Source organism: Vicugna pacos, chromosome 12 (genome assembly GCF_048564905.1).
Source record: "Vicugna pacos chromosome 12, VicPac4, whole genome shotgun sequence".
Lineage (NCBI taxonomy): Eukaryota > Metazoa > Chordata > Mammalia > Artiodactyla > Camelidae > Vicugna > Vicugna pacos.
Window position 1 is genome coordinate 22,985,816 of NC_132998.1, and position 27,218 is coordinate 23,013,033.

The window sequence follows — 27,218 nt, forward strand, 5'->3', positions numbered from 1 at the left end:
CAAGCAAAAAAACTTACCTTTTATGATTTTACACACATTTCAAAAACACATGACTAATTTTAACATAAAGCCACAATAGGATTTATTATACAGAACAAACTGGAGTTGGACTGGGAACCCATCATTTTACTGACTGAAAACAGCATTAGCAAAGTTTGATCCCCTACCAATTACAAAATATGTAAACTTCAAATGGATTGTGGATCTAAACGTGAAAGATAAAACAATAAAACTCTGAGATGATGATATAGGAGAATATCTTTATGATTTGGAGGAAAGCAGCTTCTGAAAACAGACATGAACTAGCAGCTAACCCTAAAGGAAAAGACTGACAAAGTAAACTATTTTAAAATTAGGAACTTCTGGTAATCAAAATACACTATAAAAGCGTAAAAAGCAAGTCATTGAATGGAGGAAGTTATCTGCTACACGTTTCCAGAATATAAGAACAACTGTTAAAAATCAAGAAAAAGAGAAGAGAGAGAGACAGACAGGCAGCCAAGAGAGAAATAGACAAACAGGAATATCACACACATACACATACACACACCCCAAATGACTAATAAACATAAAAAGATGCTTATCCTCATTAATATTCAGAGAAATGCAAATAAATACCACAATGAGATATCACTACTTACTCACCAAATGGCTAAAATCAACAGGTTGACAATACCAAGTGTTGAAAAGCTTGTGGATTAACTGGAACTCTTAAACCAGAACTGGCTTCATACTGTAACCTGTGCAATTGCACAAGGCCCTGCTTTCAGAAGGACATTGCACTTGATTAAATGCTCAGTTGTCACTATTTTGAAATTCTTAATAATTTTGCCTTTGAAATTGTGTTTTATAAGTGAAAGCACAATGAAGCATGAGCAGAAGAGGTACACACAATATATGAGTGTGCACACCCTTCCTTGCCAACCATTTGCATTTAGCATTCAGGATGCCCCAGAAACACAGAATTCTATTGGACTTGCAATGCGTGGAAGTTAGCTAGATTCAAAACCAGTACAAGATAAATGTGTTACATCTACAACTTAGTAAAGGGAAGGAGGAGAAAGGGTGCAGACAGCCTCAAGAGGCCAAGCTTTCCTTACTAATCAGAACACTTTGAATGCAGAAAGAAGACAATGCTGTTCTAAGAAACATGAATAACGAGAGAATCCCATCATAACTTTTTATATTTTGTGTTACTTCCCAGCATTAGCCAACCACTTACACAAAAAAAGAAGGTTATAGAAGGAAAGGGAGAGCTAGCACAACCATAGTTTCTTTTTTTTTCAGTCCATCCTTATCAGAAAGCTCAAGGTAGAGAGTGTTTGTAGATTGTGCACACACCAGGAAATGAAATAAAAATATCTGAGTTAGTTTCCTGTAACTTTTCCACAGTTGTAGTAAGAATAAAATACATATGTATGTATGAGTTATGGAATACAAATTGTGTAATTTTGGTGATTTCACACATGAGATTGCCTTTAGCTTTTTTTTTCTTTTGTTAATGGAGGTACTGCGGATTGAACCCAGAACCTCGTGCATGCTAAGTATGAACTCTACCACTGAGCTATACCCCTCACCTGAGCTTGCACACTTAAACTGTCATTGCACAATGGAAAGATCAATGGTGAAATGTGTGCTAACACCTTTAAATAGTATATGTATTTTTTTTTACTTAAAATGATATTAAATAGCAAGTTAAAAAATCACAGCAAGTCAACATACTGCAAAAGAAATGAAAAAGCTTTATGTTTTAGTACTTGTAGTATTTAGACTTTTCCCTGCTTTTTAAATAAGACCCCATATTTTTATTTTGCACTGGGCCCCACAAATTATGTAGCCAGCTCTGCTAGTGGGAATGTAAATGGAGCAACCCCTTTGGAAAATTGTTTGCCAGTATCTACCAAAGCTGAACATACACAACAAGGTCTACGACTCAGTCATTCCACTCCTACATAGGGTATATACCCAACAGAAATTCTTGCATATGTTTATAAAAGATACACATATAGCAGCAGTATTCATAATAGCCAAAAAATAGTAACAACTCAACTGTACACTATTGGCAAAATAGATACGTATACTGTGGTATATTCATATAACTGCTTGCTTCCTACAATGAAAATGAACAAATTACCACAACACACAACTTGAATGAACCTCACAAACTTAATGCTAAGCAAAAGAAAACCAGACACAAAGAACATATACTATAAGATTCCATGTAAAGTTGAAAAACAAGCAAAATAAATCTATGGTCTTAGATACCAGGAAATTATCTTTGGAGGGAAGAAGGGATAATAATTGGGAGGAGGCACCTAGAAGGACTTCTGGAATTCTGATAATGTTTTAATTCCTGGCTGATTACATACGTTTATTTGTGATAATGTAGCAAGCTGTTTATACTGAGGGTTTGTGTACTGTTCTGTGTATTGTACAAAAATTTTAAATTGTGTTTTAAAAAGTGAAAAAAAAAGTTATTTTTTGTTTCCTTTCAGTTTAGATAAGAAAGTTATGACAATAAAGCATTTACTTACACATATGGAATCCAGTAACTCAGTATCCTCTATTTATTTAAAGCTGCAGTTTCAAGGACATTTCTTTGTAAATAAACTCATTAATCTGAAGAAATTTTAGTGGTTTTTAAGACCTGTCTGCATCTTTCCTCTTCCTGCTTCTTTCCTCTTCCTTCTCACTGTCTCTGCATCATTCTCCCTCCTTTTCATCTAAAACATTTGTTCTACCCAGACTCATAGACATAGAATACAAAATTGTGGTTGCCAAGGGGGATGAGGGTGGGAAGGGACAGACTGGGATTTCAAAATGTAGAATAGATAAACAAGATTATACTGTATAGCACAGGGAAATATATACAAGATCTTGTGGTAGCCCACAGTGAAAAAAAAAGTGACAATGAATATATGTATGTTCATGTATAACTGAAAAATTGTGCTCTACACTGGAATTTGACACAACATTGTAAAATGACTATAACTCAATAAAAAAATGTTTTAAAAATAAAAATAAAATGCTTTGGAAAAGATAAATAAATAAATAAATAAATAAAACAATAAAACATTTGTTCTACCAACTCCAGACCAAAATCTCCCCTAGACTATTCTCAGACTATAGTAATTCTATCCTTATTCCTGGATTAACTAGAAAAACTTTTTTTTTTTTTGCTTGTAGATAATCATCTGCATTCAATGTTGAAGAAAATGGAGACTTAAGCTACTACTATCTTTAATCTATTTTTCATTTATAGAGCTTTATCTACAACTTAACTTTAGGTACCAGAACAGTAGAGGTTTACAAATCTCATGGATTACTTAAAAAGAGCATGGGCTTTTAGAGCTAAATAAATGAGTCTGAATTCTAGTCCACTCATTCACTAATTTTCTTTTTTTTTTAATTCTCACTTTTTATTGAAGTGTAGTTGATTTACAATGTTAGTTTCAGGTGTACAGCAAAGTGATTCAGTTATATATATACATACATATATATTTTCTTTCAGATTCTTTTCCATTACAGCTCATTACAAGGAATTGAATATAGTTCCCTGTGCTATACAGTGGGTCCTTGTTTATCTATTTTATATATAGTAATGTGTATCTGTTAATCCCAAACTCCTAATCTATCCCTTCCCCTCCCTTTCCCCCAGTAACCACAGTTTGTTTTCTATGTCCAACTCGCTAACTTTTAAGCACCCAAATTTGTATCTCCAGGCCTAGATTTTTTTCTACTATAAACTAAGAATAAGAATACCTAAACAGTGGGGTTGTTGGAGTATGAACATACGCAAAGTTGGAGGCAACATCTGGAAAGCACTTAGATCTGTGATAGCAGGTGCTCTACTATCTCTCCCTTTAGTAAACATGCAAGGATAGGTGGGATTTGACAGCTATTGAGGAACTGGGAAAATACTAGAAGGAGGAAGGAAAAGTAGGCAACAAGACTGGCCAGAGGTAGGAATGAATGCAACCACCATGGAATGCATTTTAGAGAACCCTGAAGAGTAGAATTTTATTATGTGATAGACAGCAGTAAAGATTTTGTTTTTGGATGAAGTAATGCGATGAAAACTCTATTTAATGTAGATTAATTTGGAAATAAAATGGACTGGGAGAAGGTTGGGCTAGAGAGGCAGCATAGTTCTGAGCGTAAGCCTTGGTTTCCTTACCTGTAAAATGCAGATGACACTGATACCTACTTCAAAGAGTTCTCATATGATAAAATGTGTGGTATAATACAAAATGTTGTGTCTTTGTGCCCAGTTCCAGGCACAGAGTTTCAAAAACTCTGGTAATTCCTGGAGAGATCAAAGTGTCTTTTATTATTCACAATGAGCCCCTTTCCTCTGTATTTCAATTTATTCTAATTCATGAGGTAACTTAAGGTGAGCTTTGAGATTGTTATAAGGAAGGGGCTGGCCTGCCAGAAAGACCAAGCATGTGATCGAAGGGCTGGAACTTTCAGCCACACCCTCCTAGAGATTGAGTTCAATCAAGTGGTCAATGATTTACTCAATTATGCTTATATAACAAAGCCCTAGATAAAAAGTCTGAAACAGGGAGGCTCTGGGAGCTTCCTGGTTGATGAAAGAATCAACTAGCTGGGAGGATGGCACCCCTGGAGGGACTAGGGAAGGTAGTCATAAGTAAAGAGCTTTCCTGAGTTCTGTAAGTCATTCGAGGGAATCATTGAATATGGGAGACCAGATCGTGGGAAGCCCTAAAGGTGTAGTCCAACAGGCGTAAGTACAGGTAGCCTGGGGATACCTGAGACTTGCAGCGGTCATCTGAAGTGCAGACAGTCGTGAGGGACTGAGTCCTTACTTTAGAGGATCTGTATTAATTCCAGGTAGTTAGTGTCAGAAATGAAAGCCCTTGACCTTATTTGGCAGTGTCTATGCTAACTCCAGTAGTGAGTGTTAGAATCAGACTGAACTATAGGTCATCCAGTTGGTGTTGGCAAATTATAGTTGAAACGTAGTACGTACAGTGCCCAGTACAGAGTAAGTGCTCAATAAATGACAGCCGTAATTATTATTGGCTAGAGGCAAAGTCATTACTTTTTTCATTCACTAGACATTTGTAGAGTACTTACCTGTGCCAAGCAGTAAGCTAAGTACTCAGAAATGGCTAGGACTCCCCTACACTTCAACCCTCAACACGCCTGTGGGGAACTAACAACAACAAGATATGACAGAAATGAGTACTAAGTGTTATGGAACCAAGAAAGAAATGGGTAACTTTGGGGAGATTTTAAATGGCTTCACGGCGTGTTTTAGCTTCCCAGGGCTTCTGTAACAAATTACCACAAACTGGGTGGCTTAAAACAAAAGAAATTTCTTCTCTCACAGTGCTGGAGGCCACAAATCTGAAATCAAGTTGTCAGCTGGGTTGGTTCCTTCTTGAGGTTCTAAGAGAGCATCTGTTCTTCGCCTCTCCGGTGGCTTCTGGTGTCTACCAGCATCCTTGGATTTCCTTGGCTGTGGCTGCATCACTTCAGTCTCTGCCTTCATTGTTGCTAGGCCTTCTACCCTCTGTGTCTCTATGTCCAAACCTTCCTTTTCTTATAAGGACACCATTCATTGGATAAAAAGGCCCACCCTCATACAATATGACCTCACCTTTCAAAAGTTCAGAACAATGAAAGGATGAGTCTGGCTGTAGTGTTGAGGGAAGCCTGTAGGAAGTGGCAGTGGAAGCCACTTTCAGTTAGGAGACAACTAGAATAACCCCGACGAGACAGGGTGATGGCTCAAACCAGGGTGACAGCAGCGGAGGTGGAGAAAAGTGTCAGATTCTAAATATATCTGAAATAGAGTTAGCAGGATTTGCTGGTGTGTTGAGCATGGGCTGTGAAGAAACAGAAGAGCCAAGGATGACCCTCTAGTTTTTGGTTCAAGCAACCGGAAGGACGGTGTAAACTAGATGAGGAAGAGTGCCAAAGAGCAAGTTCAATGGGGGGCGGGTATGGTTCAGTGGCAGAGCACATGCTTAGCGTGCACAAGGTCCTGAGTTCAATCCCCAGCACCTCCATTAAAATAAATAAATAAACGTAATTACCTCCCCTGCCAAAAATAATCACTATAAAAATTATTAAAAAAAAAAAAAAAGAAAGAAAAGAAAAACCAGAGCAGGTTCAGGAGGCACAATTAAGGGTTTAATTCTGGACATGAGTCTGAAGTTCAGGAGAGAGGTCTGGGCTAAATGTGTATATTTGGCAGTTCTGGGTAGATAGTTGGTCTTTAAAGCCTTGAGACTAGCTGAGATCACCAAGGGAGTAGGTGTGGATCGAGAGAACTGTGGACTGAGCCCCAGGGCACTCCAAAAGTAAGAGATGAGAGATAACTAGAAGGACAGCAAGGAAAGCCGAAGAGTGACCAAAGAAGCAGGTGAAAATGTAAGAGAAAGTGGGAGACAAATGAAGAAAGTGTCCAAGAAGGAGGGGGTGATCAGCTGTGTCAAAAATTCATAGGCCAAGTAAGACGGGGACTGAAATTTGACTATTATATTTGGCAATAACGTGGACATAGGTGACCCTGAAGAGAGCAGTTTCCATGGAGTAAAGTGGGACAGATGGCTCCAGTTACAGTCACTTTGAGAAGATAAAAGGAGAAAAATTAGAGAAAAAATAGTCAACTCTTTACTACAAAAAAAGCAAAGAAATGGGATGACTGTGGCATAAAAGGGGAAAATGTCATCAAACAAATTTTTGGGTTTGTTTTAGGATGGAAGAAATAACAGCGTATTTGTATGCTAATAGAATTGATTCAGTGAACAGTGAGAAATTGATGATGTAACAGACCGTGAGAAGAGCTGCCCTTAATGTCTCTGAGTAGGGGACAGGAAATGAGGTCTAGCGCCCAAGTGAAGGGATTAGATTTAGGTGCCTAGACAACTGAGCCCTGGAAAAGTCGGGGGTCAGGCGGGGTGTGAGTGTTGGTACAGATGCTAGTAGGTAGGCTGATGTGGTAATGAGACTCTGTGGAAGATTTTCCCTGGCGCATCAGCATTCTTAAGATCATCAACTGAGCATGAAGATGGAGGAGAGAAGGTGAAGGGATTCAGGAGAAAAGAAAAGGCATAAAACGGTTGTCAAGGAGATCAGAAGAGTAAATGGACTAAAGGTCCATGGCGCGATTGCTGGCAGTATAAAGAATCCACTTGAGAGCCAGGGCTTTGATTTTAAGTTGAGTCCAATTAACAGGGTTTTTTCCCCCACCCTGTCCGGCTACACACAGGTGCATGGGTACAGAGTCAAAAATCGGAAAATTAGATTTCATCAAGATGATAGATTTGCTAAGAGAGTTCAACAAAGTGAGAGGGGAGCAAGGGAATGGAGAGCATATGCAAGGGAGGGACTACAATAACTGAGTGTGGACTTTATGGAGAAGAAGAAAAGTGAGAATGTCAAGAGGGTGGGGCCAGAGAGTAGGTGGCAAGATTCTGGATTTGGTATCCTGGTTGGGGGTAGGGCTTGTTGGGGTCAGAGTACTAGAGGGAATGCACTAGAAGGGTATGAGATGAGGTCAGAGAGCAGATTCATGAAACAGAAATTACAGATGGGGTGCAGTTATCGATAATGACAAGTTCTACCGGACGAGTGAGCGCCTGAAATAGAGTGGGGCATAAACTCACTGGAGGGGAAGACAAGTCAAGGAACTGAGGGTCCAGGGAATTAGAAAGATCATCATCTATTCTACGTATATTTCCAATCACCAAGGATTAAGACAGAACTAGCATTGGAGAGAATTACAGTCAGCAGGAGCTACAGAATCTAAAAATGAGGAAGAGGAATTGAGGTGGGGGAGACCAGTGGATGATGATGGCAACAGTAAGGAGCAGTGACTGATATAACCTGATGATGTAAAAGTCAAAAGTCAAAGGCAGTTTAGGGAACAGTGAGGAAGCATGGTCTGACACAAGAAATTTCACATGATCTATATAGATTTCACATAATCTGGCTTTCACATAAAATTCTTGCTTCTCTGTAAATCAGAAGATCTGGCAAAGCACGCCTTGCTGACTGCTTCACTCAGTCAATGATTTCCTGGCTCCTTTGCGTATATGAGTTTGGCTTCCCTGTTCCAGCAATTCAAGAGCTACCAAATAATTAGATTTTTGCCTCTATGCTAGGCTTATTCAGGTAGTCCCTTTGAGAAGTACAGAGCTTCTTAAGCTTGTACAGATTGACAATAAAATTTAGCCATTTGAACAATATGAACACTGGAAAAATGGAACACAGAAACTCTGCCCAAATTATAACGGGCTTTATCAATTTTCAAATATATCTTGTGGACTACCTTAGTTGAAAAGGGCTTGGCAATTCAGGTAGGTACGAAACGACTGTGCATCATCACTGTTGATCTCCAGGGGGCGCCATTCCCAAAGAGTACAAATCTGAATGGTTTCAAGTAGGTGCTTGATACTTTTCAGTTGATAACCATTGGCCACTCGTCAGTCCTTAAGGTTGGGATTTGTCTCACCCCTTTCGAAGCATCTCCTCTTTTTTGTCAGTGTCATTTGTGTCATGCCTGCGGTGGGATATTACAGCATAAACAGTAGAAGATTTCAAAACAATAGTGAATTCTACTTAAACTTCTCCCGTTGACAGCAAGAGGAAGAGTCTGGAAGCACCCTGAGGAAGGAAAAAGTGGTTGAAGGATGTTTCGTCAGGGAAGCCCAGGGAGAAAAGAAGGCAGTAAAACCAAACAGCAGTACGGAGAAGGGACGGTCTCGTGAAGAAAACGGCCAGTTTTATTCCACTTCGTTCCTTCTTCTGTTTTTGGTATCTACGTTCGTCTTTTCGAATTATTTCAGACATGCACGTTTAACTTCAGTAAAAGTTGGGAGGAAAATGTGTCCAACGTTTAGAGCGGTTGTCCTCAGCTGAGTAGGGGCCATGAGTGATTCTTTTCTCCTTTCACTTTTTCTGGGTTTTCCAAGTGTTCCTCAAGGAACAGAATAAAATGGGGAAAAATGTTTTTAAAGAAGTCGTAACAGAGCATCTCACATTCATCCAGGCAAGGCCGAGGGGGTGGCGGACTCTGCATCAGTTCTGCGCTTCTGGTCTTTCTCCAGCTCTCACTCTATGCTTTGCCTCTTCAGTCACGTCCCCAGACCCAAAAGACTGTGGAATACTGAAAGCCAACGAGAAGGCAGAAGCCGCGGCCGGGGGGAGCCCGCGGCCAGGCCGGCGTCCGCGGGGCCATCTCCGGCGAGCGGCGCTGTGCGTCACGGGGGGCCCGCCCCCTGCACGGCCCGGGCTCGGCGTGTGCGGCCGTCCTGGCCGCCGTCGTGGAAGCAGGATTTCCGCGGTTGTGTAACGGCACCGCGCGGGCGTGGAGAGGCCTGGGCGCCGCGTCCCTCCCCGGCCCGGCCCCCGGTCTCCGGCAGCCCGGCCATGGCCTGGACGGCGGCGGGGAGCGGCGAGGCCCGCGGCGCGCTCTCGGCGCACACGCTCCTGTTCGACCTGCCGCCCGTGCTGCTGGGCGAGTTCTGCGCGGTCCTGGACAGCTGCGACGGCGCGCTCGGCTGGCGCGGCCTCGGTGAGTGCGGCCCGGGCGCGGGGCGGCGGGCGGCGGGGCGGCGCGCGCGCGCTCCGTCCGACGTGCTCCCCGCGCGGCCAGCGGGCTGGGCGCGGTCCAGGACGGCGCGGCCTCCGGGCTTCCGACCGCCAACCTGCCCTTTCCTCGCTCGTGCTGGGAAGGGGCGCGGATACTCCCCGAGACCCACCCGAGAGCTCCCCCTCTTTTGTCAAGGAAACTTCAGGAGTTGCTCCAAGATTAAGTGAGCGGAGCCTTGGGAAAAACCAGCTACCGGCGTGAAACCGTCTAATGTTTCTCCACGATTCCTGTCTTGCTTGGTTCTAAATAATTTGAGTAAGAACGCCCATGGTGTCTTCTGGTCGTTGTAAAATGACCCCTTGAATATAAGTTTCATATGAAGACATTTTTATACCTTTGAAATACTTAACCCGTAGTGTTTTCAATGCACTCACCTTAACTTCAGGTGAAATGCCCAAGTGCCCACATTAACTACATTTCATGTGAAATGCTAAAGTAAAATATCATTTGTAGTTAACGTGGCTCCCAGTTTTCTTAGTGAAATATATCTTGATTATTTACCCAATATAGTAGAATGAAGGTTTAGGCTAGAGAGTGGCTTTTTGATTTAATCTAGAAAGTTGGCTACAAAACTCCATTTTTTGGAGACTTTGGAAAATTAAGCAGCTGCCTTTTGGAAGCGCTGAGTTTGATAATCAGAAATAATTTGGACAAAATAGATAAACAACAGGGTCCTACTGTATAGCACAGGGAACTACATTGAGTATCTTGTAATGGCCTATAATGAAAAAGAATATTAAAAAAGAATATATATGTACAACTGAATCACTGTGCTGTACACCAGAAAATTAACACATTGTAAACCGACTATATTTCAGAAGAAAAAAAGAACTCAGACAAAAATCAATCTTAAGTACACAGGTTTATTGTTAGATTTGATACTCCATGATGTCTACTTAGTTGAAAATAAATACAAACATGTCCAAACAACTTTACTTTAGTTCTCTGAAATAGCTGTTATTCTTACCAAGAATAGCAGAAGATCAAGGAGGAAAAAAGTTTTGTTGCTGGTGAAGAATATGGCCACACTTTCTGGAATGTGGCATTGGGTTTCTAGTTACATAAAAATGGTTTATGTATTATAAGCTCTATAATTTTAAATTATAGCCTTTAAGTAAAAATCAGAAAACTCTGATTTCTGGAAAGCATGGAGATTTCCAGTATGCATTTGACAGATAAGATCCCTCCCACACCGTATCTGTTTGAAATAGATGATACATGGCAGTTTTTGCATCCATTGATTTCCTGGAATTTGTAACTCTTTCTCTCTCTTCCCTCTCTTTCCCTCCCTCCCTTCCCCACCCCTCTTACTTAGCACTGAAATTTGGATATTCATGCTTTACATGGGTTGTCTTACAAACCTTTCCAACCCCCCTGTCAGGCAGGTGCTATTACCAGCATCAGTGTTTGGACAGGTGAAACTGTGCTGCAAGTTGGTTAGGTAAGGGGCCCAAGCTGACACACGTGGACTGCATAGCGGTCTGGATCCAGGGCCTGTGCCCTTACCCACAGCCACTCTTCACTTCCCCCCGTGACTTCCTCAGGGTCACAAATACTATTGTGTCCTTTCAGCTACATCTCACAGCCTCCCTGAAGTACAGCCAGCTCTACCATGAAAGAACCATTCAGTGAGCCATTTCAAACATGCAGCCCCATTTTCCTAGTAGTGGAAATAAATGAGGGTCACCCAGATGAGAACAAGCAAAGGCTACTTATTCAAAGCAAGAGAGTGAGCCCCCATCACTTGCATTTGACAGAGATGCAAAGGCAAGCAGAGGACTGGAAAAGCTGTATAAAGGAAAAAGAGAAGGCTTCGGGAATGCCCTGCTTGGAGGCTGTTGGCTTAGGGAAGCTGTACGCAGGCCAGCTAGAAACGGGATATTCTGTGTGATTGTTTAGGGTACATGTTTGGCTTTCTCTACTTGGCTCTAAGTTGGAATCAGGGGCAAAAATTAGGGAATCTGTTAGTTATTAATGAAGCCCTGGCCATTTTGGGTCTCAATTGCTGTAAGGGTTATTGTTTGGCTTCCTGGACTAGTTCCTACAGAGAGTAATTTGACTTCCTGGACTGGTTACTCCGCATAGTACATTGGCTTCCTGGGCTGGCTGATGCACATTGTGGGTCAGAGTTCTATTTTTATATGTAGTTTGGCCATTGTTCCTTTGTATATTTCTTCTCTCATAGGGGAGGAATCTAAACTGTTTACTCCATACTCCACCTGTAATTCGTCGTGCAGGGGGTTGTGTCTGCCCCTGACTCCGGACCACAGCTCTGAAAGGAGACCTGAGATGGACCAGCTGCTTCATGAATTGCTGGCTCAGCAGGAAGGAAAGGCTGGCTAGCTTCTGGGTGGCTGAGGGTGACTGCGTGTGCTACATAGGCTGAGTTCCCCTATTGGCACAGTGAAAGGAAAAATGAGGGAAAGAGGTGCAGGGAGAGAAAACTTGACCTTAGGGGAGAGAGTGTGGAGGACTGAATCAAGGAGACAGTTTCTTTTATGCTCAGGACAGCCAAAAGCCTGAGAATACAGAGGGTATCAGAAGTTACAGAAAGCAACTGTGATAGTAATAGGCAAGAGAAGAGAAAAGCAGTAGGAAGGATTAACCAAACTCAGCGTTGGTTCTCACTTGAGCTGATCATGATGGTGGTGAATATCAAGCTATGTTTACAAAGGCAGCTCCGACAAAGGCATATCATACGGCAGCGAGTATGATATGATCAGTGTATACAGGATAAGGGAGACTGGTCATTAACAAATGGGAATCACCTGTGCAATCTTTTAAAGCTACAGATGCCCAGGCCCCACCCCTGGAGCTGTTGATTCAAGGGTCCGGCAGCTTTTGGTTTTTTCCCAAGCCCCAGGGGTGAATCTGATGCGCAGTCTGGTTTGGGAGCCATTTGTTTAGACCAAATTCTCTTCTTTAATAGCATGTTAATATAACAATTACTTTAGATTTTCACTACTCCATTTAATTCTTTTTATCTTTAAACACATTCTACATCTTTCTTTAAATCACTTTTATTGTTATTAAAAATAGAGTAATTACAAGATAATATATTCTCTGGTTGATATTGATAATTTTATGCCTTTAAAATGAAAGTTGGAACCCCAATTGGAGAATACTGATTATCTTACACTACTTTACAGACAAAATAACATATACGCAAAGCCTCTGGTGACAGTTCATTTCATTATGTTACCGTGAGCTAGTATTTAAATTGTTTGGAGCAGCTCGCCCTGCAAAACTTTTCAACACTTATAATGCAATGAGCAAGAAACCCTTTTGACAGATACTATGTGATAGATTGTATTCAATTTTTTTCTCTCAAAAGAGGGAAAATTATCATAGAAATTCTTATTAATCACTTTAAGACAAATTAAATGTAAAATCACATTAAACATGTATTTGAATATGTATTCAAGATTTAAAATAATAGTAATACTACTACTAGTAATTGCCACATCTATTGAGTGCTGACTGTTTGCCAGAGACTCTGTGCTAAGTACTTTTCATCAATTATCTCATTATTTATCACAAAAATTCTGTAAGATAGGCACTCTTCCTATTTCCATTTTATAGATAGGAAAACTGATTCCCAGAGAATTTAAGTAACTTACTTTAAATCATAGTCTAGTAAGTCACAGACTAGGATTCTAACCAGATGATCAGACTTCAAAGTCTATGTTTTTTTTTTAATTTTAAATAGACTTTATTGTTTAGAACAGTTTTAAATTTATAGAAAAATTTAGAAGATAGTGCAGAGAGTCCTCATATTCGCTATCCTTCTTGTATACTCTGCACCCAGGTTCCCCTACTAGTAACATCTTACGTTAGTGTGGTTCATTTGTTACAGTGTTGATACATTATTATAAAATACAATCATACAGTATTCAGAGGTCCTTTATTTTTACCCAATGTCCCTTCTGTTCTTCCAGGATCCCATCCAGGGTATCACATTACATTTGGTCATCATGTAGCCGTTGGCTCCTCTTGGCTGTGATGGTTTCTCAGACTCTTCTAGTTTTTGATGACCTTGGCAGTTTTGAGGAGTACTGGTTAGTGCTGGCCTGCTGTTTTGTAGAATGCCCCTCAACAGAGATTTGTCTGAAGTTTTTCTCATGACTAGACTGAGGGTGTGGATTTTGGGGAATTAGCCCACAAGAAGTAGAGTACCATTTTCATTACATCATATCAGTGGTACACATTATTTACATAATTGTCACTGTTGATGTTAGCCCTGGCTGGAGTAGTCCCTGTCAGGTTTCTACAGTTTTTCCCCACTCTTTCCACATTGTGCTCTTTGGAAGGGAGTTGCTATGTGTGGCCCATACTTAAGGAAGAGCTCCCCCTCCCTGAAGGTAGAGTAGAGCCCATGTTCCTTTGACCACCATGTTATTTCTCCCATCTTACAATGTTCTGTCTAGATCAAACTTCCGCACTTAAGTTACCACCCCTTTCTCTGTTCTACTTTTTGGTAAAATTCCTCAAAAGGTCTGTTTATACTCCAGTTTCTCCATTCTCCCTTGAACCTACTCCAGACAGGCTTTCATTCTGGCTGCTCCTTTGAAATTCTTCTTGACCAAGGTCACCGTTAGCTGAATTCAGTGGTCAGTTCTCAGTCTTCATCTTATTTAACACAATTGATCACTCCTTTCTCCTGAAAGCTTTGCTTCTAGAACAGTACACTCTATTTTTTGCTCTTCTTACGGGTTCTTCTTTCTCTGTTTCATCTCTTAGAGTGCCCCTCGGATTGGTCCATGAATGTCTCCTCTTCTGTTGATCTGCTGTACCCACTCTCTTGTCATTCCATCTATATGCTCATAAAGCCCAGATTTCTCCCCTGGATCTCTCTCCTGAACATTAGCACCATCCACCTATTTGCCTAGTTGATAGACATCTCCAATTTAACAGTCCAGAAGTGCTCTCCTCCCCTAAAGTTCTTCCCCAGTTCAGTTAATGGGAGCTCCATCCTTCATTTGTTCAAGCCAAAACTATTTGTTTTCTGTGACTTCTTGTTTTCTCTCACAAACCGCATCCTGTCTCTCAGTAAATTCTGTTGACTCTGCCTTCTGGATCTATCTAGTAATCTGACCACTTCTTACCACTGCCACCACAGCCATCCTGATCCAAACCACCATCAGATCCAACCTGGATAATTTCAGCAGTCTCCTAACTGGGCTCCCTGCCCCTGCCCCTGCCCTGGTTGAGTTCTTTTTCAACATAGCAGCCAGTGAGCCTGTTAAACATGTGAACATATTTACCATTATTCAATTCAGAGCCCTCCAGCAGCTTCCCGTCTCACCAGTCCTATAGTGCTTTTCTCATTTCCTTCTACTTTGCTCAACTCTAGCTAAACTGGCCTCCTTGGACATGCAAGGAACCTTTTCCCTTCAGGTGATGTGGAGGCTTAGTTCTTCACCTCCTTCATATTTTTGATTAACTATTACCCACCCCAGCTACACTTTTAAAATTGATACCCCTTTATGCTCCTTTACTGCTTCATTTTTCTCTGTATCACTTATCCCTCATATACTTACATACATATATACACTTTGTTTATTTGTTTATTGTCTATCTAGAAATAAGCTTCATGAGGGTGAGGATTTTTACTTGCCTTGTTTCTTGCTTACTCCTCTAACATCTAAACTTCTACCTGGTACAGAGAAGTTATTCAGTAAATATCTGTTGATTGGATAAATTAATGAATGAACAGATGTCTGTTAAACATCCAGAAACTTTTTGGGCAGAATCTTAGACAAAACATTGTGCTAGATACAACATCATGGTCCCTGCTTGTAAGGATTTTCCAGTGTATTGCAGGCAACAGACCGATTCAGATGCTATAAAGTTGAACAAGGGAAGGAAGTATGTGGAAATAGTTCTGAATTACCAGAGTATGGAATTATACAGCTTCTGAGTTCCAGACTGAAATGTTGGTGTTGTGAGTGAACTGTTCTTAAATTATCTCCCAGAGATAGTTAATGTTAGGTCCTTTCCTGGCTCTGGGGTTGTGAGAGCAGGACAGATGGAAGGATCCCTGAAAAATCATGAATAGGCCTTCCCAGTTCTGGAATATGAATCCTACTTAGGTATGGGGTAAAAACATGTAAACTCAAATATGAATGAATATTATTTCTTATAAACTGTGTTAGCTAGTGGGTGTAAATGCTATCGTCTTTTAAGAGGAGTTGAGCTAACTTGAAATTTTGAGTTTTGTTTTACTTCTTTTGGAATTAAAAATATCTTTTCAGTTGTAAAGGTTTTTTTTTTTTTTTGATTGCCTAATTTGTTTGTGTGCTTTGTGGGAAAAAAAGAAGAAAGGCGTCTTCTCCTTTTCCCATTTTGTTATCTCAAAACAAACTTTGCAAGAACACAGAATTTCCTAGGGGTTTTGGCATGTGGTCATATGCAAATATTAAGATTCCAAATAAGGTATATTGCGTTATTCTGAAAAACCCCTTCAGAGACATATTTGCCTATAGAGAGTGATTTCTGCACCTGAATTCCCCAGTGGTTAGCACTACCTAGATAGCCCTGCCTTCTGAAAACAAAGCCTCCAAGTACCTTTGAGCACTGAATAATTATTAAGCTATCAATATCTCCAGATTAATTTATTTCTGAACCTCTCAGTGGACTTTTTTTTGGCTTATATTATGCTGAGATGGCTTTCAAACAAAAAAATTACGTTCCAAAAAAATGGCTTTAAACAGTGTTTAACTGTAGCATTTTTTTCCTTATTTATCTTTTCATTTAGAATGCGCTTAACTTTAGCAACACAGCAGTCACTGAGAAGTTCATTCTTTGTTTAGGACTGTTACACAAAGTTCTGTGTTCTGCAAGGAAGCAAGGAAGGATTAAAGAAAACTTTGTTGCATAATATAACAGGAATCAAGAGTTTGCATTCCTGTCACATCAAATTGAAGCTATCCTACAGGATTTGATCTAAATGAATTATACGTTTTATGGATGCTAATAATATTTGTTACTGGTGTTTCTATTCAGAATGCATCATCCTTGGAGAAAAACTATTAAGGTTGTACTGTGAATCACCAGTTAGAGAAAGAGAAAACATTTCATTTCCAGTCCTGGAAGCAACCCATGCTTTCAGGATCCATTTAAACAGAGCTGGATCAGTTTCAACACCGTCACCTAGTTACTGTTCGAGAAATGCCTTTGTCTAATCTAGCTTTCCTTAGACTTAGTGCAAACACAGAAACCTTTGCCCCTGCAGACAGTGTCAGGGAACTATAAAAAGCCCAGCTGATTTGGCATTTGTTCATTCAGCCTCCAGCTAAATCTCAGAAATGTGCTCAAGAGAGAGCATCTTCTGTTAGCAGTTTCTCAGCCAAGTCACAGGATGGGAGAGCACAGAATCATGGCCTGTTACACTTTTAAAAAGGAAATTCAGGAGTTAAAAAAAAAAAAAAGAAAGAAACAGGGACTAGAATTAGGTGGGAAATCTGACATCCCCTGGAACTTGGAACATTAATTCCAGATAGCCTTAATAGTTATAAGGGTTTCTTCCCTGCTGTGAGAATTGTGAGCTATAAAATGTTTATACCTTTTCATGTGCAAATACTGTACAGGGGACTCCTGCTACTGTTACCGCCAGATGGATCTTCTAAAAACAAAAGCATCCACTTTTGCATCACCTTCTTAGAAATCTTAGATTGGTCCCATTTACTTTGATGATAAAGTTCTAAATTCCTATGCTGAGACTCGGGGCCTGTCTGTCATTCAGGAAATATGTATTGAACATCTGCTGTGTGCTCAGCACATTCCTATGAAGGTAACATGGAAACTTCACAGAGCTCGTTCAGCTTTTCTCTAACTTGAACGCTCTGCCCTGGGCATACCGGCCTCCTCTTTGCCCTCTCATGCCCTTTTCTTCATTTCTGAAACAATTCCCCATCTGACAGGCTCTTCCCTCATCCGATTTAAATCTCACTCCAAATCCATCCCTGTTGCAAACTTAGCTGATGTCCCATCACCCCATGCTTCTCCCTGGCTGTGGTAGTCCATGTGGCATCTTCTTTCTTCACCCCTGGTGAGTTACGTGCGTGTCTTACCCCAGAGATTCAAAGCAGAAGGGGAACTGTTTTGAAGGGAAAAAAAAGAAGAAGAAGCCTGTTGTATGTTATATAAATATTAATTGTTAATTTATATGAATGCCTAGTACTCTCTAAATGTTAGCCAGTTGATTTACTAATGGATGAAGTAGAAATCTAAACTTGGTCTTTGCTGAAGTTTGATATTTAGCATTTCCTTATTAGAATGCTGCTTTGGAGACCGGGAATTATTTTAAAGACTGGAGATGTCTTAGGCTCAGTGCTTATCTAATCAGCAGGCCAGGGAGGGGCAACCAGATTTCATGTCTGTTTTGGGAAGGACTGTTGGTCAAAGGACATTCACTTGGAAGAGAAGTCTGAGATTGCTTAGTGAGGCTGTGACTTGTCTGGAGTTGTACCAGAGGTTGGCAACAGAGCCACCACTAAACCCACATGTTCCAACACGTACCCAGGGAGGGGAGAGGCCACGATGCTCTGTCTGGACTGGTGACTTTTCTTCTTAGAAGAGAGTCTACGGGGCTCAGAGTTCATTCTTTTGTCTTGTTTTCAAACCAGTAGTTTAGTGGGTTTTTTTCTCCCCAGGACGGTGTTCCCTATACGGTTTATTCCTTAAGAACTGTCCTCTCTTGAGAAATACTCATAGTTTTAAACTTGGCTCAGTCTTCAGAAACCACTCCTCTAGGAAGCCTTCTATGATGCCCCCGTCTTTAGTTAGGGACCCTTCTTCATGCTCTACTTATACTTTCTGTGTGCAGTTACAGTACTGCTGGCACACAGTAGATGCTGAACAAGTGTTTAAACTACATTGATCTACAGAATTTTTTTCCAGGAGCTTTTAGAAATAAAATGTTTATTAAAAAAATGTGCCTCAACTAGATAGGTAGATTACATCATCAAAAAAAAGTACATTAAAATAGAGTTACCATGTCTGGATAAACATTTTTGCTTTGAAGTTCCCCTTCAATTTCTTTTTTTTTTTTTTAGTGATACTCTATCTAAATATATTTTGGCATCTGGATAGTCCTTGCCCCTTCATAAGACATCATCTCTTCAAAGAGATGTAAAATGGAGATATTCTTGCCAAAACTTAAAATATGGAGGAAGGGTAAAGACATTCCAACTCAATGAATGTGTCGATATTTTGTAGCAACTGTTTTTCCCCCATAGCCTTAGCATGGATTCAAATTGAAGGTTTCAACTTTATTATCCCTTGTTTGATATGTGCTCACCAGAGCTGCCACTTTCCTTTCACTCTTTTTAGATACAGGATGTGACTGAAATAAGAGAAATTCAAGATAAAAAAACTTTGTGTGTATTGGTTAGGTTAGACTAAGGTGTACTGCAAAATCTCAGTGGTTAACATAGCAGAAGCTTACTTTTTCCTTGTAGGAAAATCCCTGAGAGTCCAGGACAGCTGATCTCCATGTGGTGGTCCAGCATTCCAGGCAGCTTCCATCTTGGGGCACCCCCTCCATCTCAACATGTGCTTCTACCATTACTGTGGCAGAGATGGGAACCTGGTGAATTACACCCTGGCTGTTCAGTATTTCTGGCTGGAAGAGACACAAGGGCACAACAAACCTAAAGCAGGAAAATCTAATCCTCTCTGATGGGGTAGAGGACTGGAAATATTGGTGGGCACTAGCAATGTCTACCAAGTCATTTTTTACTCAGAAAGAGGGGCAGTCATGGTATCATAATGTGATGTCTTTCAGCTTTCAGGATTTACTTACAGGCTCAGCAGGAACATAAAGTAGAAGGAAATTGAATTTGAATCCCAGCAAACCTTTGTAGGACTGAAAATGTGGGGAGATAGGATGACATATTAAACAGAAGACATTGCCTTTCTGATGTCTTGATTCATATACTATAACTGGTGTAGTAGTTCATTAAGAAAATTTTAAAAACCATGTATTCTGAAACAGACTGAACAAGAGATAATTCCCTAGAGCTTATTACTTTTCTCAGACCTGAGTGCCTGTTCACCTTTTAAAAGGACATCAACCTTTGGTGAACATCATTGGTGAATAAGTGAGTCCTTCAATGAGGTTACCTTAGTTACTACTGGAAAGCAGCTTCCAAATGTATGTGTGTGAAAGAGGGAGAGGGGGCTGATGCCCATAACCAGATATGGTGATGTGTTTGGGGGAGTCCCCATGACCACTCTCAGGTGACAGCTGGATTTTAATCTATAGACCTGTATCTGTCTTCCCAAATTTTTTAGACTTTCTGGAGGATAAACATATGAAGGGCGCTGCTGTCACCATCAGTGGCCCCCAAACACATTGCTAATTTCAGTGCTCAAGATGACTGGGCTAATCCAGGGACAAGAAAGCTACGCTTTTAATTTGTCATTTGCTTTCTTTCTCCCTCCTTTGCCTTAAGATACACTTCAAAGTTTGGAAGTTATGTGGAAAGACCATAATTTTTTACCTGAGGAATCCTCTTATCTCAGAGTGAGATTAAAGGGTCATATACTTTCAGCACAGCTTTAAGATAGTTATACCAGACCCTAAATAAGTCATATACACTGTTTTTGAGTAATTAAAATCCTATCAGCCCAGTAGAACATTTTACTGACCCTACCCAGATATCAACTTTTAATTGTTCAAAAATGTTCAGCAGCAAGAAAGACTAGAAAACATTTAAAACAGTATTCCGTAAAAACTTGAGCAAATGAACCTGCACGCATTATCAGTGAGTAACCACACTGAAGAGAATGAAGAAGAAAAGAACGAACCTACATATCTTTGGAAAACAGGCTCTTGCCAGAATACTTAGGCTGAGGACAGAAACAGTTGTCCCTGAGTGCTTTAATTTGGTTAGTTAATGTGTTTCTCACAGGGGTATGGGTTAGTCATTCTGAAAGGACCTTATGTACACAGTAGAACTGAACAAACAAGTAAATATGTCATAGATAATGATAGCAAAGTTTCTCACTGTCAGAGAATGAAGTTGTAAGTGAGGAAGGGCTAACCTGTGCTGTATGGTATTGACCTGGATTAGAGGTTTCAGTAGAAAGCCATGGCTTTTAGTATGTGTACAGACAGAAATACAGACGCATAGGTGAGGGCACATACTTATATTTCTAGGTCTGCCTGGGACCTATAAACAATGGAATCCTGGCAGCAGTGAGCACATCTAGTGTCTAGATCTTGTTTTCTAAACACCATTATCCAAAAAAAGGAACCAGGACTCCTTGGAAAGGTAATTAAATCAAGGGCTAGGGCAGGGGAAATACAAAATGAGCGTGGAGCATCTTGTATGGCCAGAAATAAAGAAGTGTTATCAAAAATGATAGGGTTTGTCAAAACAATGTAGAAGCCAAGCTTGAATGGACAAAGTTGGGGCAATTTTAGCAACAAAGTAAGTACAGTATTGGGTTTTAACCTATAGAATAAAATAAATATCCATGAGTCCACATTGATGTAGATAAATTAGTTACCCAAATAAATGAGAAAGAAGAGATGGCACTTTTTTTACAGAAGAATTATAGTTAAAGAACACAGAAGGAAAAAGGACAAACAGAAAGACACCATTAAGCAAACCCCACAGTAATAAGTATGATAAACAAGAACCACTGATAGATGCAAACATCTGTAGGCAAAATCTGAGGGGCAGGATATTTCCATAGTCTCAAAGTACCTCCCTCAACATAGTTATTAATTTTAAATAAAAATAATTTTATAGTGACAAAACCTGCAGACACCAGGTTAACCAACGGATTAAGATTAACATCACCTGTGGTAAGACATGTTGTGAACCTCTTCATATTATGTGCTGAGAAGGGCACAGTAGCATTTCACTGCCCTGAAAGATAAGGAAAGACTGAGGAACATCAGACTACTGCAGATTGAGGAGAAGTTATAACATTGTAATGTGGGAAACTGGATAGGATCTTAGAAAAAAAAGACACCACTAGAAAAACTGGTGAAATTAGAATAAGTTCTGCAGTTGAGTAATCACTGGGTCTGATCATAGTATTGTGGTTATGTAAGTTGTTAACAGTAGGGGAAGTTGGGTGAGGCGTACATGCTAAATTAGTTCAAAATAAAACATTTTAAATAAAATGAAATAAAACATAGAAGGTACACAAAAACAAGGATCCAATAAACGTTAAGTATTTTTTGGTTCTCCCTATTATAATTTCCACAGCGGAGCGACTTTCAAGCAGCTGGCTGGATGTTCGTCACATTGAAAAATATGTAGACCAAGGTAAAAGTGGAACAAGAGAATTACTTTGGTCCTGGGCACAGAAAAACAAGACCATCGGTGACCTTTTACAGATTCTTCAGGAGATGGGCCATCACCGGGCTATCCACTTAATTGCAAATTACGGTAAACATTGATTCTTGTGATGTGGCTCTCAGTTCATTTTATAGGATTGTAATTTGTAAATGTAAAGATTGTATTTTATTCAGGACATTAGCTGGTACTGCTATATATCAGTGATTCCTTACCTGTGGCTTTTATCTGAAGGGGGTTTAGCAGCTTCACATTTTTGTGTGTGACACTTAATTTTCTTAATGCCTAACTTATACAACACCTTCCTTTCCACTGCTTTATGGTTGGGTTTTAAAAAAATATTTATTTACAGACTGCACTTTTTAAAATGTTCATTCCTAGCTAAGAGAATTAGCTCTTTGTCCAAAACTCTGAAACTCGGAATCATAAACATAATCCGAATCACAATATGAGTAAAATATAAATAATGCTATAATTTGTTTTGCCATATGATTAGAAGTTAAAAATAAATTGGATTTCCCTGTGTTTTAGTGTAAATGATACCTCCAGAATAACCCTGGGATTTCTGTTATTGTCACTGCTGTTTTTAATGCCATGGTCTCTAACTCTGTCTGCCTTGTTTACTGTTGGTTTCGCAGTGGCCTGACTCTTCTCTCTCTTTGTCATGTCTCTTTCTGATGCTGTGTCATGCTTTACGTTTAGAGTATCCTGATAAGTAAAGCTCATGAAGTTTTCTCCATTCATTCTTTGGCAATCTCCTAGTGTCACCCATTCTGTTTATTCCACTTTATTCACTTCAACAAGAATGATCTTGAGTGATCTTGGGTCTTATGTCATAGCTGCAGGTCTTTTAGGTTGGAAACTTTTAAATCAGCATCTTTATTCTTTGGCTTTTTCATCCAGACATATTTGTAGTTCTGTATATTTGCACATATGCTCTTCACTCAAGCCTCTGCCTCATCACCCAAAGAAGCTTTGCGCACACAAAGAAGAAATCCTATGAGATTTGTACCAGAGGATTAGCTTCAGATTGACTTTTAAAGATTTTCCATGTTAATGAGATATTAGACAGTTGCCAATAGGTTTCTACCATGATATTATCTGTATAAATTGGCTAATCCCTTTCATCTGTTACACACTATTTCTTCACTTAGTTTCATACAGCAGAATGCTTCTCTAGGAAGCTGACAGATTGAGTAAAATGCAGTGAGTCTCTGGGAACTGTAAATGTGGTGCCTTTTTATTATCTGAGCCTTTTCCAGCCACTGAAAACACCCACATGACTTGTTCGCAATATAAACTCACACCAATTTGATGGGACACGGGGGTATATTTAATACTTCAGTGTTCTGAAGGCTGATTTCAGGGCATCTTTTCACACCCTAAGTTGTTTGTTTATGCAACAGGGAATTACGTGGACAAAAATTCCACATTCTTGATTGACTCCTAGTCTGTTGCACGTGCAAATTCACTTCCCTTTTTTTTCAAATGAGAGATTTGTTGATTGGTTGAAAGACAGTTATTTACTGCCCTAATGCCAGGAGATAGATAAATCTGAGACAGGAGGATAGTTCCTTGTTCTGAATCCTTTGCTAAGGAAAATAGCATTATTTAATTGCAGTTTATGAGTTAATGCTTTGAATTATAACCTAAAAAAAATTAATGATACAGCTTATTAAAAGCAGCCACAGTGGTGGTTCATCGGAAACATTCAAGTGTAACCCGCTGCACAGGTGTCTCCTGTGATAGCTACTCCCTGAATTAGGAGTTGGAGCTCCTGATTGAAAGTGCATACAGATTTAGTCTTTCTTGTTGCTGCTGTGAATAGAGTTGTCACTTAACCAAATAATCTGTTTTTGCCTACCTTTCCTTAAAATTGTTCAGTTTGGTGGGATGTTTTTCATTTTAGAGGATATTTTGCCTTTCATATTGCAGCAACCAAAGATCACTTTATAAATGTGGGTTTTCTTATGAGTGCTACTAAGAAAGACCTTGTATTTCCTCCCAGAACTATTCCTGCAATCAGGTGGCTGCCACTAGGTGATTTCTTCACATCCATGAAGGATTCCCTCAAATCTAAGGACGTAACCAAGTTGTTCAAGAAACTAGAATCTTTACTTGCTGTCCTTATATTTCTGGTATGCATGTCCGTACATACCACATTTTGCATATGTATCTCAGTGATTAGCAATTGGTTTCTGATTTTGACATGAAATCCACAGCATTTTGCTGGCTTCTCAGGAGAGCCATTTTGAATCTTACATATTATACAATAATGAAGTACTGTCTTCTCTTTTTATGAGCAGCAAAAGGACAATAACTTTCAATGCCCTTACAGTCCCTAAACTTCAAATTTTCTTCTACACAACAATATCTTATTCAGGATGTTTGTTACTTCTTTTTCTTGCCTAACTGCCCTGGCTAGAACCTCTAGAATAATGTTGAGTAAAAGTGGCAAGGCCAGAAATCCTTCTCTTGTTCCTGATCTAAAGGGGAAACATTGTCTTTTACCATTATGGATGATGTTAACTGTAAGTTTTTCACAGGTGCCCTTTATCAAATTGAGGAAAATTTCTTCTAGCCTGAGGGTTTTTATCATGATTGATTGTTGGATTTTATGGATTTTGCTTATTTTATTAATGTGGTTATATTACATTAGTTTTCAGATATTAAGCCAACCTTGGATTCCTAGGATGAATCCCACTTGGTCATGATATCTAATCTTTCCTACATGTTTCTGGATTTGGTTTGCTAATATTTTGGTGAAGATTTTTGCATCTATATTCATACAGGATATTGGTCTGTAGTTTTTTTGTGATGCTTTGTCTGGCTTTGATATTATGCTAATATTGGCCTCAAAGAATGATTTGGAATTTGTTCCCTCCTCATCTATTTTGGAAGAATTTGTGAAGAACTGGTGTTAAATCTTCTTTAAATGTTTGGTAGAATTCACGGGTGAAGCCGGTGGGCCTGGGCTTTTCTTTACAGGATGTCTTAAAATATTAATTAAATCTCTTGTTACAGATCCATTCAGATTGTTTATTTCTTCTTCAACTAGTTTTGATAGTTCATGTCTTCCTAGGAATCAGTCTATATCACTTAGGTTATCTAGTTTTTTGATGTATAGTTGTTGACAGTATTGCCTTGTAATTCCTTTTATTTCTGTTTGGTTGGTACATCTTCTCTTTTGTCTTAATTTTAGTAATTTGAGTCTCCTCTTTCTTTCTTGGTCAGTCTAACTAAAGGATTATCAGTTTTGTTCGTATTTTTGAAGAACTAACTTCTGTTTCATTGATTTTCTCTTCTATTTTTCTTTTCTCTATTCATTTATTTCTACTCCAGTCTTAATTCTTTCTTTCTTCTGCTTCCTTTGGTTTAGTTTTCTCTTCTTTTTTAGTTCCTTAGGGCAAAGGTTTAGTTTTTTTATTTGATATCTTTCTTCTTTTTAAAGATAGACATTTATAGCAATAAATTTCCCTTTGAGCACTGCTTTTGCTGCATGCCGTAAGTTTTGATATGTTGTGTGTTTTTCATTTTATAGTATTTTCTCATTTTCCTTGTGATTTCTTCTTTGACTCCTGATTATTTATGCATTTGTTGTTTAATTTCCCTGTATTTGTCAGTTTCCCTAATTTTCTTTTGTTACTGATCTACTTTAATTCCATGTAGACAAACAATATGCTTTGTATGATTCAATCCTTCCGAATTTATTGAGGCTCATTTTATTGCCTAACATATGATCTATTCTGGAGAATATTCAGTGTATACTTGCGAAGTATGTGTTTCTTTGGATAGAATGTTCTATAGATGTCTATTAGGTCTAATTGGTTCATAATGTTCAAAGAGATTTGTTATTATATTTTGTTGCTAGTCTTCTAAACAAAATAATTTAAAAAACATTAGAATATAATCTAAGGAAAAATACAATTTTTCTGAAGTCTGAATCAAAATGTTGCAGAGTTTTAATTTTTTTGTAGGAAGCTACATACTCTTGCTTAGTTCAGCCAAAACTATAACAGACAGAAGTAATAGTCTTCAACTGGGGAGGAGTGGTGGGCATTTGTGATTAACACACACACACACCTCTAATACCTTATGACACAAGATGGAATAAAAAATAACGCAGAGAAATATAATCCCATAATTATAAAAATTTAAAATATATGTGCAAAAAACTGACAACAGTGTTACTTTTTTCCTGTTAGTCTTCTCCTTCAGACTTTAATATTTTTAGTGAGGTCTAATAATAAGTGTTCATGTTTTAAGTGAACAAAGGTATGTTTGTATAATATTTGATCATTAGAAAACTATTTCACTTATGGAAATGTATAACCATTCAATGGGAATGAAACTGAGCTTTAAAAATGAACCTTACTAGCGAGGTATTTATTGTCACAGTCTAAGGGAGAAAAAAAAAAGTTTATTAGAGACATAACATTTTTTGTATCTAGCTCCCCTTATTTCTCTTTCAGGAGCAGTCTTGAAGCCTTCAGAGCAGAGTCATCAGAGAGAAGCATTTCCAAACGTGTTATCCAAGGTAGAGTGTGTACGCACAGACAATGACCCTTGAACTCTGTTGCATATGTAATTGAGCATAAGGAATGAAGTTATCAGGCAGAAGGATGCTGTATTTGTGGTACTTCTGTAAAGCCAGGAAAGCTTTAGCTCTCATTATGCTTCCTTTATTTGGGGATTCTAGAAATTGGAGATTCGTTAATGTTTGAAGAATCAAAAGCTTTCTCCTCTCAATGGTCTGTCAGAGGTGAGACTTTGAACTATTAGGAGTGCTGTGAGTTACACATTTATCTTAACTCAGCTTTTAATTTTCCTGTTTTAGTTGGTGTTTTGCATGTTAATATTAGTTTTAGTTAAAGCAATTAGTGATGATCATTTTTACAGCAATAGAATCATTTAAAATTGACCATGAGTGATTATGACATTGATACTTGAGTTTTTACTGTTAGTATGGAAGCCTTAAATATATGACAGTGAATACTGTTGAATAAAATAAAGTAACTTTGCTTTCTACTAGCTCTCTTCTAATTTAGATTCCACCCTATTGTACTGTATAGTCCCAGGGGAGCTTCGGATTTCTGTTGAGGTTCTGTTTTTTTCTAGACTTATGAAATCGAATTACTTTAACATGTATTTCTTCTCTTAGGAAGCAGCCAATGTCACAGTGGATAATGTTCTTATTCCTGAACGTAAAGAAAAAGGTAAAAAAAAAAAAGCCCAACTTTTCTTTAAATCATGTTTCCTTTAAGTGAATT

General features: G+C 39.1%; 1 protein-coding gene across 1 annotated transcript in view; it reads left to right on the plus strand.

The window, feature by feature from the left end:
• Nucleotides 1-9,030: 9,030 nt before the first annotated feature.
• The window catches only part of IRAK3 (interleukin 1 receptor associated kinase 3), a 42,375-nt gene continuing 24,187 nt past the window's right edge, over nucleotides 9,031-27,218 (plus strand). The window contains exons 1-4 of the mRNA XM_031683117.2: nucleotides 9,031-9,553; nucleotides 21,859-22,041; nucleotides 26,421-26,485; nucleotides 27,110-27,164. Of these exons, the coding sequence (XP_031538977.1) occupies nucleotides 9,097-9,553; nucleotides 21,859-22,041; nucleotides 26,421-26,485; nucleotides 27,110-27,164 (760 nt within the window). The 5' untranslated portion in view covers nucleotides 9,031-9,096. The remainder of the gene's footprint in view (nucleotides 9,554-21,858; nucleotides 22,042-26,420; nucleotides 26,486-27,109; nucleotides 27,165-27,218) is intronic.